We start from the raw sequence: 13,719 nt of genomic DNA on the forward strand, positions 1-13,719 counted from the left end.
TTCAGCCTTGTGCTGGGAGTGAGCCCGATTGCAATTGTTGTTTGTCTAATAAATATACTTATATGCAGCTCCGGAGTCCTGAGGTAACTAGGGTGAATTTTCACCTATCAACCGCGAACGTGGCAGCACACCACATCTTCAATCAGCCAAAAAGGATGTCACACATCTGTTCATTACTTTTCTTTGGCTCTCCGTGACGAGCCACAGACAACTTCTAATCCTTACAAACCCCAGTCCAACATCCCTCACCTACTTGAATGCCCTCATGTAGGATTATATTTCCTCTCACCCACTAACTGGTGCTTCCAGCACTGTGCAGTCAGATGTCCCAATCAAAACACGTATCCTCTATGGCCCCATGGTAGTGAAGCAATTTGCTTAGCTCTACTTCTTTGGCACAATTCCTAGTAATATTAAGAAAATGGCCAACATTTCCTGAAAGACAAACGCACTTGACCTGTTTTCACTTTCAACTCCCTTAAATAACCCTTCTCTCTTTCTCTGTCTTACTCTTCCTTTCCTTCATTACTTGTCCTCTGCACTGACTCTTCTCCCCTTCTCTCAACTTCCTTTCAGCTATCCTCAAGTACCAGTTTGCACAAGCAGCAATAACAGTCTGTACAGGCAAGTCACTTTAGGCTACTGACTTTTGGAATATCATATAGCCTATAGGACTACCCATCCTGCATCACACATGGCAAAACCTTCACCTGTCAGAAATAGCTTTTGTCCTGTTATCACATCTGAGGTATGAAAGTGAACGATACATTATAGGTTACAATTAGTCGTGCATGACTTCACCAGAATTAATTCCACAGTAACCTGCTGAACACCTTGCCTATGTTTAAGGCAGATGTGAACGAGCCAAACGTGACTGATAGATGAAATTGATGGTTAAAGACCATCATATCTATGTATGTGTAGCTTAACTGGCATGTAAGTCAGTATCCAATCAGGCCTTTTGTCTTCATCACGTGATGTGGGTAAACTTTTCCATGTCTGCGGTAGCAGCCATGTTTGTTTCTAACTGCCTTGTAGTTGCTAGCGGCTCTGTTTAGGTCTGTGATGTTGAGGGACGGCTACTATTCCTTTGAAGTGGGAACCACAATGGGTATAGAGGCAAATGGAAAATGGTTCAAAGAAGCAGTGTCGAGAAAGCAATGATGTGGTTGTCGCTGCTAACGTTAGATCTCACGTCCGAATCTTAAACGAGGTGTAAGCATAACACAAATCAGGCTTACCGGGTAACATTAGGCTGTAGCTTGCCATTTTTAAGCTAACGTTAGCTACCTGACAGCTAGAAAATTAGTCAGCCTTTTAAATGGCATCATTTAACGTTAACGGAGAAGGTAAGTTAAGCATGTACGTTACATTTCTTTAATCGGCTGCATACATTTCAGGTAGACTTCTCCAAAAGTCCCCCCTGCCATGTCAATCACTCATCATACACGAGCTAACTTGCTTGTCTTGGAAGTGCTTGCGAACTTTCATGATCAACACCATGCTAGCTGGCCACACAACCTGTAACATAAGTTATGTGCAACAATTTGGCAGCTATCTTGTTAATTTAACATCTAGTATTCATTGTGTAGAATTTTTAATATATATATTGGTTTATTTCAATTGGACCTAATGATAACGTTACATTTTGAATAGCCAGGATTTGATTTGGACCAAATCTAAGTGCAAGCACATTTAAATTAGTCAGGTCTGTTTGCTAAACATAAATTGGTCAGTGTGCCGGTGGTTACCTGGTTGCTGTGTGTTTTCTGTACATCAGGGGGACATGTCCTAAACGTCCTGGCTGACGTTAGTCCAGATATCCATATCTGTGGCTTCTGCAAGCAACAGTACAACAACTTTGAAGTCTTTCTTGCCCACAAGCAAAATGGTTGCCAGCTACCCTCCTCAAACATATCTGCCTCAAACGCTGGTGCTTCTCTCACTGGTAAGATTACTATAGGTAACATATTGAGTTGGCTTGGCCCAAGATGCGCCCATGAAGTAGGATAGTCCTAAAGTAACATTTGTCGCAGTTGTTCTCAATTTGAGGGGTGTTGGAATAAAGGATTGTTTTATTGTTCTCAGGGAGTTGAATTGAGTTTAAATGAATGCTGATGTAGATTAACAAGGTCCAAAAGTGTCATTTCTGATCGTGATAGGATGTAGAAAAAGTTCATGCAGTTAAACATATCGCAATCTATGTGTTAACTGGATAAAGTGATCATGAAACCTCATCACATGAAACACCCTCTGTGCTGTTAGAGTCTGGCACAGAGTTTGTGTTCGAAGAGGCCTTCCAGGCGTGCGTGGCTAAAGTGGTGAAGAAGCCCCTTACTAAAGTCCAGAAGAGTCCTTCCAAAAGGATTAAGCCTACTGGGCCCTCTGTGAGGCGGAGCTGCTGTTTCTCAGGTAATTCTGTCTTCCCGCTTCTCTGTCTGTAAACATAATTTTGATCGCCTGTGTAAGATGCTGTGGAAACATTCATCAAGCGGTCAGTGAATGATGGTGTTTATGTGTATATCTGAAAATCATATTCTAGGATGCACGTTCAAAACCCAGTATGGTCAGAAGGACATGGAGAGGCATCTCAAAACACACACTGGTGAGTAACCAGTGAGTAAACAAATATATGAAATGCATTCTGCGAGATGGTTAATATCTCTCATAAGCATAAACCTTTTTTCTCTCATGCACATGTGCACATGTGTACACCACATCTCAGCCCTTTTGTCTGTGCGCTCTTGTGTGATTGTCAGGCGAGAAGCCCTTCGAATGCGAGCTGTGTCACAAGCGCTTCAGCCGACGGGACAAGCTGAACATGCACAGCCGCTCGCACACAGGCGAGAGGCCACACAAATGCAAATACTGTGCCTACGCAGCCGCGGACAGCAGCAGCCTCAAAAAGCACCTGCGCATCCACTACGACGAGAGGCCTTTTAAGTGCCAGATCTGCCCGTACGCCAGCCGCAACTCCAGCCAGCTCACCGTACATCTGCGCTCACACACAGGTGACCGTTCCGCACCCGTTTCAACATTTATGCCATTTCCTCAGATGCCTGGTACAGTACAATTCTCTACTTGTTCAGCCAGATGTCATTTGTTTATAAGTGGTCATGTGTTTCTGTAGGAGACTGCCCATTCCAGTGCAACCAGTGCAATGCCAAATTCAAGATTAACTCGGACCTGAAGCGCCACATCCGTGTGCATTCGGGGGAGAAGCCCTACAAGTGTGACTTCTGCGACTACTGCTGTGCCATGAAAGGCAACCTCAAGTCCCACGTTCAGATCAAGCACGCCTCTCAGAACTCCTTCCGCTGCCCTGACTGTGACTTCCAGTGTGCCAACAAGAGTGCCCTGCGCCAGCACTCCCGGGGCCACCAGCCCGCCCTGCCTATGCAGTGCCCCAAGTGCAGCTACTCCTGCGCAAGCAAGGGGGCGCTCAAGATCCACGAGCGCGTGCACTCTGACGAGCGGCCTTTCAAGTGCGAGCACTGCAGCTTTGCCTCCAAGCAGAGCAGCAACTTGCTCATCCACCGCAAGAAGTGCCATGCTGACCAGCCTGAGGCCGCTGAGAAGCGGGCAGGAGCAGGGCGAGGGGCAAACGGTGAGACGGGGGGCGGCCCGGTGCCCTCAAAGCCCGCCAGCTCCCGCTACCGCGCCCGTCTGGAGGCGGCACGGGCCTTCCGCTGCAGTGTGTGTGACGCCTCTTTTGTGCGGGAGGACTCTCTGCGCAGCCACCGTCGGCAGCATCAGAACCTCCCACACAGTGGCTTCTTGCAGCTGCCCACTCCCACCACCACTGCGGCCACCACCACTGCCCCCAGCCTAGGGGCCCAGCAGTCAGGCCCGTCCCCTCAGGCCCAGCCTCAGGAGGGCCCGCTGCTCTCCTCCTACGCCGGCGCACAGCTGAAGATCATTGTGACGCCGCAGCTCGGCCAGGAGGGCTCCGAGGGGCTGCTGAGCCCTGTGCAGGTGAGCCTGCTGCCCGTGCAGAGCATGCAGCCGCCTGCAGGGGGTGCCCTGGAGCAGCAGACAGTACTGCTCACCCATATCTCCCCTGACGGTGCCTCAAGCCTTCCACAGACGCTAAGCGCAGACAGCTCGCAGACTTTCATCACCACCTGCTCTGACCTGGACGGACTGACTGCTCTTATTCAGGAGGGAGGCACCGAGGTTACCGTGGTGACGGACGGCGAGCCCCCCGGCATGCCTCCCTCATCAGAATGCTCTCTCGGCCCACCACTGCAGGTGGTCAGCGAAGCGTCCTCTCGGGGAGATGTCAAGCCGTCACAGGCGGTTCTCCTGGGGAGTGCGGCCCCCTGTGAGGATGGCAGCGGTCTGATCATGTCGAACATAAGTATGGGGCCTCACGGCACCTTGCTCCTCCATAACATGCCTCTAAGCCTGGGCCCCCCAGAGAGGGCCCCCCCACTAGAACCCCTCTCCCAACACATCTTCTCAGATACACACCCGGTGGACCCTGACGACTGACACGCAGTCCATTATCTCCTGGAACACAGTATTCATATTCAGATATGCTCAACACTCAAAGACTAAAATGCTGTGGTCCAGGCTTCACCAAGCTGACATCTATTCTATTTTATTTTATTTATGTTAGTAGGACTTTTTGGAATGCAGCATGTCTGGTAGAGAAAAAAATTCTCTGGTTCACTCCTCAATAGCAATAGAATCATGTACTTAGTAGGCCGGTGCTACGCTAGTTTATGAATACATCATAGAAATGGATGTGTTGCTTTGATGACCATTTGGCCAGGGTGAATTCAGTCAGTCTCTCGTCATTTGCTCTTGAGTGTTGTCACCGTGGACCATTAACATTGGACTGTTTTGAAAAGATGAGATAATAAATATTCTCTTGTCGCAACAGAAGTAAAGCCTACCTCTAAATTCCCTGCATTGTAATTGTGTTATTGTTTTGCCTATGTTTTGGCTCTACAATTGATTAACAAAGTGAAGAAGTCCATACAATAAGGAAGTTCCAAATAGAGAGAGCAAATTGGGCTAACTTCTGCAACATGTGCAAAAGAACAATGTATTTCCTACATCTACACAGTGTTTTAATCATTGTTGTTGCACACAGTATTATGGTAAGTGCTATTGTCACAGCCCCTTTTTACAGGAAATGGCTGTTCTAAAAGATAATGCCTAACCATCAAGCTAATCTGTAACAATAACTTGAGATGCTTGCCATCCAGGATATCAAGCTGTGCCCAAGTCAATAGAGCTGTGGTGAACTGTGTGCTCGCTCAGACATGACATATGTTCTACTCCATCAAGGCGAGGCTCTGAAGCATCTCAGAACTGCGTATGGTTTCTTCATCGAGTCCCCCAGGTCTGGCCTCCCTCAGACGTTTGGCTGATAGCATCTCCTGTGTCTGTGGTCAGTCGAGCAGCGATGAGCTGGGAGCTACATGCTACCCAGTGGCCCCACCAGCACCTTCCACCTCACTGCCCACATCCTCAGTCTAGGCAGGTATGTGAGATTGGGATCACCTTTTTTTTCAGATTGGCGTGGTGATGAGTTATATTTTATTCACAGTTGGTGAGTTTATTGGTGAGTCTTTTTTTTTAATTGTTGTATTCAGTGTTACATTTTAGAGGTTCTGCTGGTCTGTGTGAAATCACTAGAGGAATTATTTTTCAGTGTCATTAGTGTGATCTTCCAGTCGTTTATACTCCAACTCAAAGACTTGTTGGTCGGTCGATAAATATATTTTTTTTCTCCCTCATGGTCACTCTCTCTGCCCAAGTCCTTGATGTGATGGAGTTTGCTCCAGAGTGAAGGCTTAGCGTGAACTGGAGTCCCTGAGGAACAATTGAGCATTGATTTTCCTGTCAGTGCTTCTAGCTTCTGCAGCACACCACTGACCTGTCCTTTTCCTCTCTTCTCTTTTCTTGGTCCATTGCCTTTTTCCCCTTCCTTTCTTACCTTGTCCTGTGTCCCCCCCCCCCTCTATTATTTTCTGTCCTTGATGTGCTTTCTCTCCATGTGAAATATCATGCGAAATATCAGGTGGAGTCAATTGGTCAGGAAATAAAGTCTCAATCAGATGAATCCTTGTGTGGATGAAAGGCTCATGACTGAAGTGACAGTGTTAGAGTGTAGTTGGGCACGTATTCTTAACGGACTCTTGGGTTTGGTCCTCATTTTGGATGGCAGTACTTAGAGTTCTGATCAGACTGACCCAGGCAGCAGTCAGATTCATAACTATTCTCAGTGTTGTTTTCATATCACTGGGGAAATGTAGAAGCTAATCCAATGCCTTAAGTGACACATTTATCTGCACATTTCAACTTTATTGGCATAACAAGAATAGTGTTTGTAACTTGTGCCTTGCCCATAATCCAAAGCAATTCACCTTGAAGCATGCTTATATAATGCATGAATGTTGTGTGATAATGGAAAAAAGACACATAATTGTTAATTTAGTGTCCTACAGATATAGCACAAGATAAAGACATGGCATCTTTCAAATTCTGCGGTGTTGCACCAAAGGAAAATTCTTGCCCTTATATTATGGCATCACATTGATGGTCGTAATGGTCACGCAGGAATACAGTGTAGTTTCCAGTGCTTGCCAGAGAGTGGCAGTAAGTATCCAGTTTTCAGTACAAAAAGTGCATGGAAACATATCTCAAAACCAGATTATCTTTCATATGATACCATCTAAATTCTTTTTCTTTTTTTTTTTCTTTTTTTTTATGAACCTGATTTGGAATAACACACTTTGTGAATTGAACATTTTGGATGAAAATGTAAGTTTTCTGAAACTCTTCTAAACGTATTGTGAAGATGGCATAGATTTTGGAGAAATAAATTGAATTGATACAGTTTTTGTAATACTATGTGGCCCCGTATAATAAAAAGCATGTTATCATCTGATAACTAGTGTAAAAGCATGTTATCATCTGATAACTAGTGTAAAAGCCTCTCCTATCACCTTTGATTTATGACAGCTGCACCCCCTCCAGAGCCAGGGATCCAGGGCCCTTGTAAAATTCCTTTCTGCTTAAAGATGATTGCACTGTGGGAAAGGCTAGCACAGCTCTCCACTAAAACTCTTTGATCCATTATCTCCCAAACTTACACAGCCTAATCTCACCAATGAGGAGAGGAGGCTGCCCCCCCTCACAACAAAACAAAAACAAAAAAACAACTTGTGATATCAGGGGTTGGTAATATGTGATCTTTGATGTGATGAAGAAAAAATGTGCACAATTTAGTGCATTTTGCTTGATTAACATGTATCTCCTTTTTAGTTTCTGAACTGTTAAACATGACTCCGTCTTGTGACCCAGTTGTTCACCATCTCCCTCTCTGGATCCTTCACAGTGACATTTTTGGTAAATAATTTCAGTTAAAATTTTGATCAGTTTGCCCTAGTGTGACGTAAACATCCGTAGAGTGCACACATGGTTCATTTTAGCATCTGTGTGTGTGTGTGTGTGTGTGTGTGTGTGTGTGTGTGTGTGTGTGTGTGTGTGTGTGTGTGTGTGTGTGTGTACACACACATATGCACACATCACATAAAGGTGTTCTAGATTAGGGCGGTTTTGTTGGAGAAGAGGATGAAATGAATGTGTTGATACTGTATGGCCCTGTGCTGCTCTCTCGTTCCTTCCTTCCTTCCTTCCTTCCTGTGTTTCAGATGGAAGCCCTTTGAAAAGGGTCATAAATGCTCACCCTCCTCCCCAAAAAAGCAATTTCCACTCCCAGCTGCTTAAAGAAATCGTATTTTTGTGCTTCTTTCCTGTCCCGACACAAACAGAGAACTAGAAAGGACAGTTACCGGATTCATGGAAAAGAGGTCAAGAAGGAGTGTTTTGGGAGGGAAAATGAAGGGGTTGTTTTTTCTTTTATTTGGATATTTACTCCTTAGGTATTTATAAGTTTGTCTTATTTTTGAGTCATTCAAGAGCAGTTGTGCATGCACAGGCGCACACACACACACACACACACACACACACACACACACACACACACACACACATATACACCCCTACAGGTCTACACACGAACTTTGAAGCAAACTCAGAAGATATGATGTCATACTCTGTGTTGTGTTTATACATTTAAAGTTCTGTGTTTGTTTGTGATCACATGAGAGGGGCTGCTGATGGATGTTGTATAGGAACTGTCTTCCCTGTCTGACAACCATAAGTTTATGACCTTTGTTTTTGTGTGTTTGCAGTTTGATGGCCACTCTTGAATGTCCTATAATGTCATTAACTGCGCTGGTTAATGTTGTTATAGATTTTCTTTCCTCACATATGAGCATCTGTTTTGTCAAGGCAATCAGAGTATTGATATTTTAAAGAGTGGTTTCAGTACTCGGCAAAATGGAATCTTTTATCTGGCCCCTACATTCATTTTCTCAGTTAGACACAATTGCTGCTTGAGGTGACCTTAGCGCACAAAAGCCTGTGATTGCACATCATCTTCCAGCAAATACGCAGTCATTTCAGAGTTGGAGTGCCACCAGTTGTGTTCTATGGTCAGAAATGTGAAGTTGTTTTTAAAGACCGTGTCCGTGAGGCAGACATTAGAATGTTCTAGAATGAACATTTCAGTTTATCAGCAAAAAAAAAGAGGAAAAAATATATTATCAAGTCCTCTGCTTTGTAGTAAACTACAGTCCCGTGCTTTGGGTGTCAAACTTTAAAATGACAGGTTTAAAACTCAAGACAGATGTCATGACAATAGATCATGTCGCTGGGCTATTTTCAAGAGGAAAACAAAAAGAGAAATTATCACTTTTTTTCTCCTCTGTGACAAATTCACCTCCTGAGATGAGAGCCTTGTGTTTTTGCTCTTCAGTGACAATGGAGCAACACAAAGAGCAAATCATGTGGCCTTATTCGCTTTTCCAAGCAGCATGTCATTTGCATACAAATTTGACACATTTGAATTGAGCTGCATTGACTGTGTATGGCTGGTGAGAGACATGGAGGCATTTGAATAAGCACTCACTGCAAGCCTCAGAATCCTCAAATGGTATTTATGTGGTGGGGATGTGTGAAGATTCTCACTGTAGTCGGTGCGTCTCTTTGTTTAACGTCGGAAGTTCAGATATTCACAGACCACAGCACAAATATACAGATAAGTTCTAAATCTTACTTGTTTTCTTATCCAAATTGAAACACAACACTAGAAACACTTTTATTTTTCAAACATATTTATAATATTTTTTCAATAAAAAAATAAATTACATAAATAAAAAATGCAAATGATTTCATCATATCATCATTTTAAAGTATTGTGCACATGTTTTATTTGATGCAATCTGTTTTTTCACGGATAGGTATTGGGAGTGATTATTTTCTCTATTGACACTGTTGTTTTTGTGGTTTATGGATTACTTTTCTGGTTTTGTGTTGTTTTCAGGAAGTGTTACAATGTGTCGGGGCCTTCTGTTGTTGTTCTAAGTTGGAGGGCAGAGTTTTAAAACCTTCCTTGGGGGTAGACAAATACGTATGATTTTTTTAGCCAATGGAGAGCATCTGAAAGTGCTGGCTAAAGCTCATAAATGTCCTTTAATGGACAAAGGAATGCGCTTGGCTGCTTTCAAACACCAGTGTGGCATTTCTAATGACCTGGCCTCCACACTGTTTGGAAAGGCCTATTCAGCTTCATACAGTGCTTCATAGGAATAATGCCCTATTGTGATGCGCTGACTTTATGTTAAGCATTTAGGCTATTGTTTTCTCTGCGTTTATCTTTACTACTGTTGCGCCTGTCATAAACTCTTTAGAAATGACATTGGTATGAAAAAGTGTGTTATCATAAATCTTATCATATAATCACAATTACCAAACAATACCCAAATATAAGTTTTTACATATCATTTTATATCATTCTTTGTCTAGTTAAAAAAAGTCTACAGCCTGTAAAAACGATTACATTCAGCAATTTAAAGTATCCTTAAACATTTGTATTGTCATTAAAACTACTTATGTAGTTTTGCCACTCACTCATTTTATGTGACGGGTCAAATCTGCTTTACAAAGAAAGAAAAAAAACAAGATCAGCCTTTTTTCTTTGAGACATTACAGAGTGGAAGGTGACAAAACCAAAATGTCTTTTTTAATAGTCAACATTTTAACACACATCCTCTGGTGTACTCATTTGAACTCATGTGGCCTGCGTTGGGGGTTAGGTAAAGTACTTGTGTGTGGGAGTGGACTGATGGAGCCTTCTTAAGCTGAAATGCACATCCAAACAAATTAGCATTTAACTATTTCCCAGATTCCAGAGAGATTGGCAGATTCCGGTGACAGAGACTTGTTTTCTTTGCTCGCGCATGCCTCATCCAACAAAAACAAACACTCATGAAATATGATCTTTTTCAGATCTCAGCCAGTGGGCAAATGTGAGATGGCTCCCTCTGACCACAGGTCTGTGTGTCTGTATGTGTGTGTGTTACCTGTGCATTCATGCCTCATACACCTCTGTTAAGCTGACATGGCAATTCCACAGCCAATTTTTTCCCAGCGGACGCGAAAGAGCCCAGGAGTGCGCAGGTATGGAGAGAAGTGGTGCACGTTTCGTCTGAGAGGTGCCAGGCAGCAACGGCCAGCAGCGTCCCTCTCATGTATTACTCATGTGACTCATCTGAGGAGCATCTTAATTACAGAGCAGGAAGGCTCCTCTTTGTCTTTCCCATTTCCAGGGAAACACTTTTGAACTGGGTGGTGTTGTGCTGCCATTAGTCCCCTGGTTCAGACCTGACCACCACAATTACTTCCCGCACATGGATGAAACAAGAGGGGGAGGTGACACCAAACAGAGAGCCCGACTCATCCTCAAGCAAAAAAAAAGAAAGAAAGAAATCAAAGGAGATAATTTTCATATCTATAGAGTTCTTTTCACAGCCTGTGTTTCGTAATTAATACATGTTTATTATTAATCATTTTCAAAGCAGAGATGAGCTATTCCTTTTATAATAGATCCACGCATTTGTTTAATCTCTGAATTGAAATGTGGCCCTTTTATGTTCAGCTTGAAGCAAATGTGGAATTAGGCCCTTATTCTTCATCATATCTTACTTCCTGTGATTATGCCTGACCAATAGAGCAGTCTGTGTCAGGGCTGAGCTCTTAAAGCCCCCCCCCCCCCCCCAGGTCTCTGCCTGATAGACCCTGCTGGTTCTCGTTAATTACTAAAACAGGCAACACGAGAGACGGGTGAGAAGAACAGGACCGTTTGAAGTGGCTTTTTAAACATTTTGTTCTAGAATCTTGAAAGACGACATTGGTCTTGGATCAGGTGTGTGTTTTCACTGAAAATATCCGAATGTATGTGGCACTCCCTAATGTGATTACTGGCCTGGGGAGAGATGATGACCTAACATGCTCTTCCCCACAGAGGCATGCACCCATTGATCTTCAACCCTGTCAGACAAGGATTAGGGCTACTCAATGGTAACCTACACAACAAACAAATAATTTGGAGCGCATGACTGGACCAGAGGTATAAAAAAATGGCTGAAACCTTAGTCATGGAAACTTCCAGAAGAGAAGAAAAAAGGGCAACGATCAACCCCCACCTTGACCAAACAGCATGCTTTGGGGGAGGGGTGGGGCAGTGCCCTGGCCGAAGGCATCAGGTTACTGTATGGGGTGGGGGAGATGACCATTCACAGAGAAGCCTCCACATGAACTCTCATACTTCTATAGTCAAATATGCGCCACCAAATTACATTTGTACCATTGAATTAAATTAAGAAAATGAGTGCATGAAAGTAAACGTGTCCTGTCAATTTGCTGCCCTTGTATACAATTAAGACATAGAAAATAAAACAACTGAAAGCGTTTGAGCTTTGGGTTTGAGTGAAACTGAATGACAAGGCTCAGGCGCTGGGCTCTGTAAAGAGCCTTAAGACAATTGTATTGTTTTGGCGCTATATAAATGAAATTGAATATGTTTGTAGGTCAGATGTATTCTAGTCTGCTCTCACTGGGTACAAAGAGAGTGAAAAACTTGAATAAGAGTGTCTACCCCCCACACCAGCACATTCGAATCTCTGTTGGTGGTCCACTCAGCACACTTAGCATTATTATTATTGGCAAGTTGATATTATTATTATTAATAATAATAATAATTTTAAAAAAAATTGTGAAAGTACTACAAAAAGCAGTAATGTAAGACCATAAGCAACAGATACATATGTTTAGGATTTCTTGGGACTTCAAAGAAGTAGACACTCCTGTCCTTTCTGTGTTGAAACAATGCGGGTTAATGATAGGTGCATGTAGTGCAGGGTCATCCTATTCCATTGTGAAACCTCATTACCAGACAGGAGTAGAGACAAAAGTGCTCTTTTAAATAGAAGGCTGTCACCTCAGCTTATGTCCATTTTGAGTGCCACCAGTCATCACATAAGTCACCTTAAGGTAGTTCTGCATTTAGTGTGAGTTACATGATTTTCAGTATTTGATTTGACAGGCTGCTCTTATTGGGCTCTGTGTGTGTATGCGTGTGTTCTCCTGGCTAGATGTCTCTTCAGTTGAATGTTGTTTCCTGTTAGCACTGTTTATAACCATCTACCTAATTAGCTTATGAAGGAAGTCCCATTCCTTCAGCGACCCCTGTCTTCCCTGCCTGATAAGCATCTAAAACAGGCGTTCAGGAGAGGCAGCCCCCGTTGGCCAGATATCAGCTAAAAAAAAAAAAAGGCTTGGTGTAACCGAACACCCATGCAGGAATGCTCTCAATCAAAGCTATTGTTTCTGCTTACATACAGTTCTCTTTTGTGTCGCCAGCCTGTTAGCCCACACAGATAACAGCAGCATTCTGAAAGCTCTGGATGAGACATGAGTGTCAACACCCTGGCTGACAGAATTCCACTCCAGATTAATGTGCCTGCCCAAGTCTATATCCAGAAAAACAGGGATGGAAGAATGTCTGCAGGATCTAAGAATATGCCAATTAATGTGCTGGTTGGAATTTAGATAAGCGTAGACATTGTCAGGAAAGGAATATGTTTTTTAGGGTGGTCTTAGAGTGCATATATACCGTACACAACTTAACAAGTGAAATGATCAATATCAACAAGCAGATTGGAAAGGACCACCTTATCACCTTTTTTGTTGTATTGTGGTTCTATAAAAGTGGATTGGTGTGAAGATGGGAACTGGGAAAGAACTGCAATACATGCACTAAATGCACTACACATAAATATATATTTGTATTTCTTCTACCTGATGTGGTGTTTACTAAATGGAAAGGATATTATGTCATAATATAAACTACTGCCTGTGTTCACCGTGAAGTGAGCAGGTCTGTAACTGGAGCACTTGTGAGAGAGTGTGTAATTCCTCCCATATGTGGGCTCTCGAGCACATTTAACAAGGTGTTAATTGCATAGTTTGGTCTGTGGACGTGCAGGCCTGATTCCTGGCTGATTGCTTTGTAGTGTGACATATTTTGCGTCTCATTTTCATTATGACTGTAAGTAATAAGAACTGCAGCCGGGCGCTCATGCCGGGTTTAGAACATTTTTAAGAAATATATGTTATGGTACATTTACCCAGTATTGCATGACCCCAGGAAAACACACCTTAGCGCATATACATTGTTGAATTGATGAATAATTGTAACACTGACTCAGTATGGAGCTCTGCCTCGATCTGTGCTATCCCAATTAGCCAGAGGATTCTGCTGAAAGCTCATGCAGGAGATAGACTGGATCCGAGCTG

The 13,719-nt window shown here is 43.3% G+C and overlaps 1 protein-coding gene across 1 annotated transcript; it reads left to right on the forward strand.

Annotated features, from left to right (window-relative positions):
• Window positions 1-994: 994 nt before the first annotated feature.
• zfp64 (zinc finger protein 64 homolog (mouse)) lies at window positions 995-6,737 on the forward strand. Its single transcript, XM_012834596.3, has 6 exons — window positions 995-1,349; window positions 1,781-1,948; window positions 2,266-2,412; window positions 2,543-2,605; window positions 2,760-3,011; window positions 3,131-6,737. Exons 1-6 carry the CDS (start codon window positions 1,322-1,324, stop codon window positions 4,492-4,494), a joined length of 2,022 nt encoding a protein of 673 aa, XP_012690050.1. The 5' UTR covers window positions 995-1,321; the 3' UTR covers window positions 4,495-6,737.
• Window positions 6,738-13,719: the final 6,982 nt, after the last annotated feature.

Source organism: Clupea harengus, chromosome 4, assembly GCF_900700415.2.
Source record: "Clupea harengus chromosome 4, Ch_v2.0.2, whole genome shotgun sequence".
In the NCBI taxonomy this organism is placed as follows: Eukaryota; Metazoa; Chordata; class Actinopteri; order Clupeiformes; family Clupeidae; genus Clupea; species Clupea harengus.

What these genes read in the sequence shown, in the direction of transcription:
- zfp64 (XM_012834596.3), top strand. Translation starts at nt 1,322, where the DNA reads ATGGCATCATTTAACGTTAACGGAGAAG. An exon ending in ATTTAACGTTAACGGAGAAG is followed by an intron (nt 1,350 to 1,780) that starts GTAAGTTAAGCA and finishes TCTGTACATCAG; the next exon opens with GGGGACATGTCCTAAACGTC. An exon ending in ACATCTGCGCTCACACACAG is followed by an intron (nt 3,012 to 3,130) that starts GTGACCGTTCCG and finishes GTGTTTCTGTAG; the next exon opens with GAGACTGCCCATTCCAGTGC.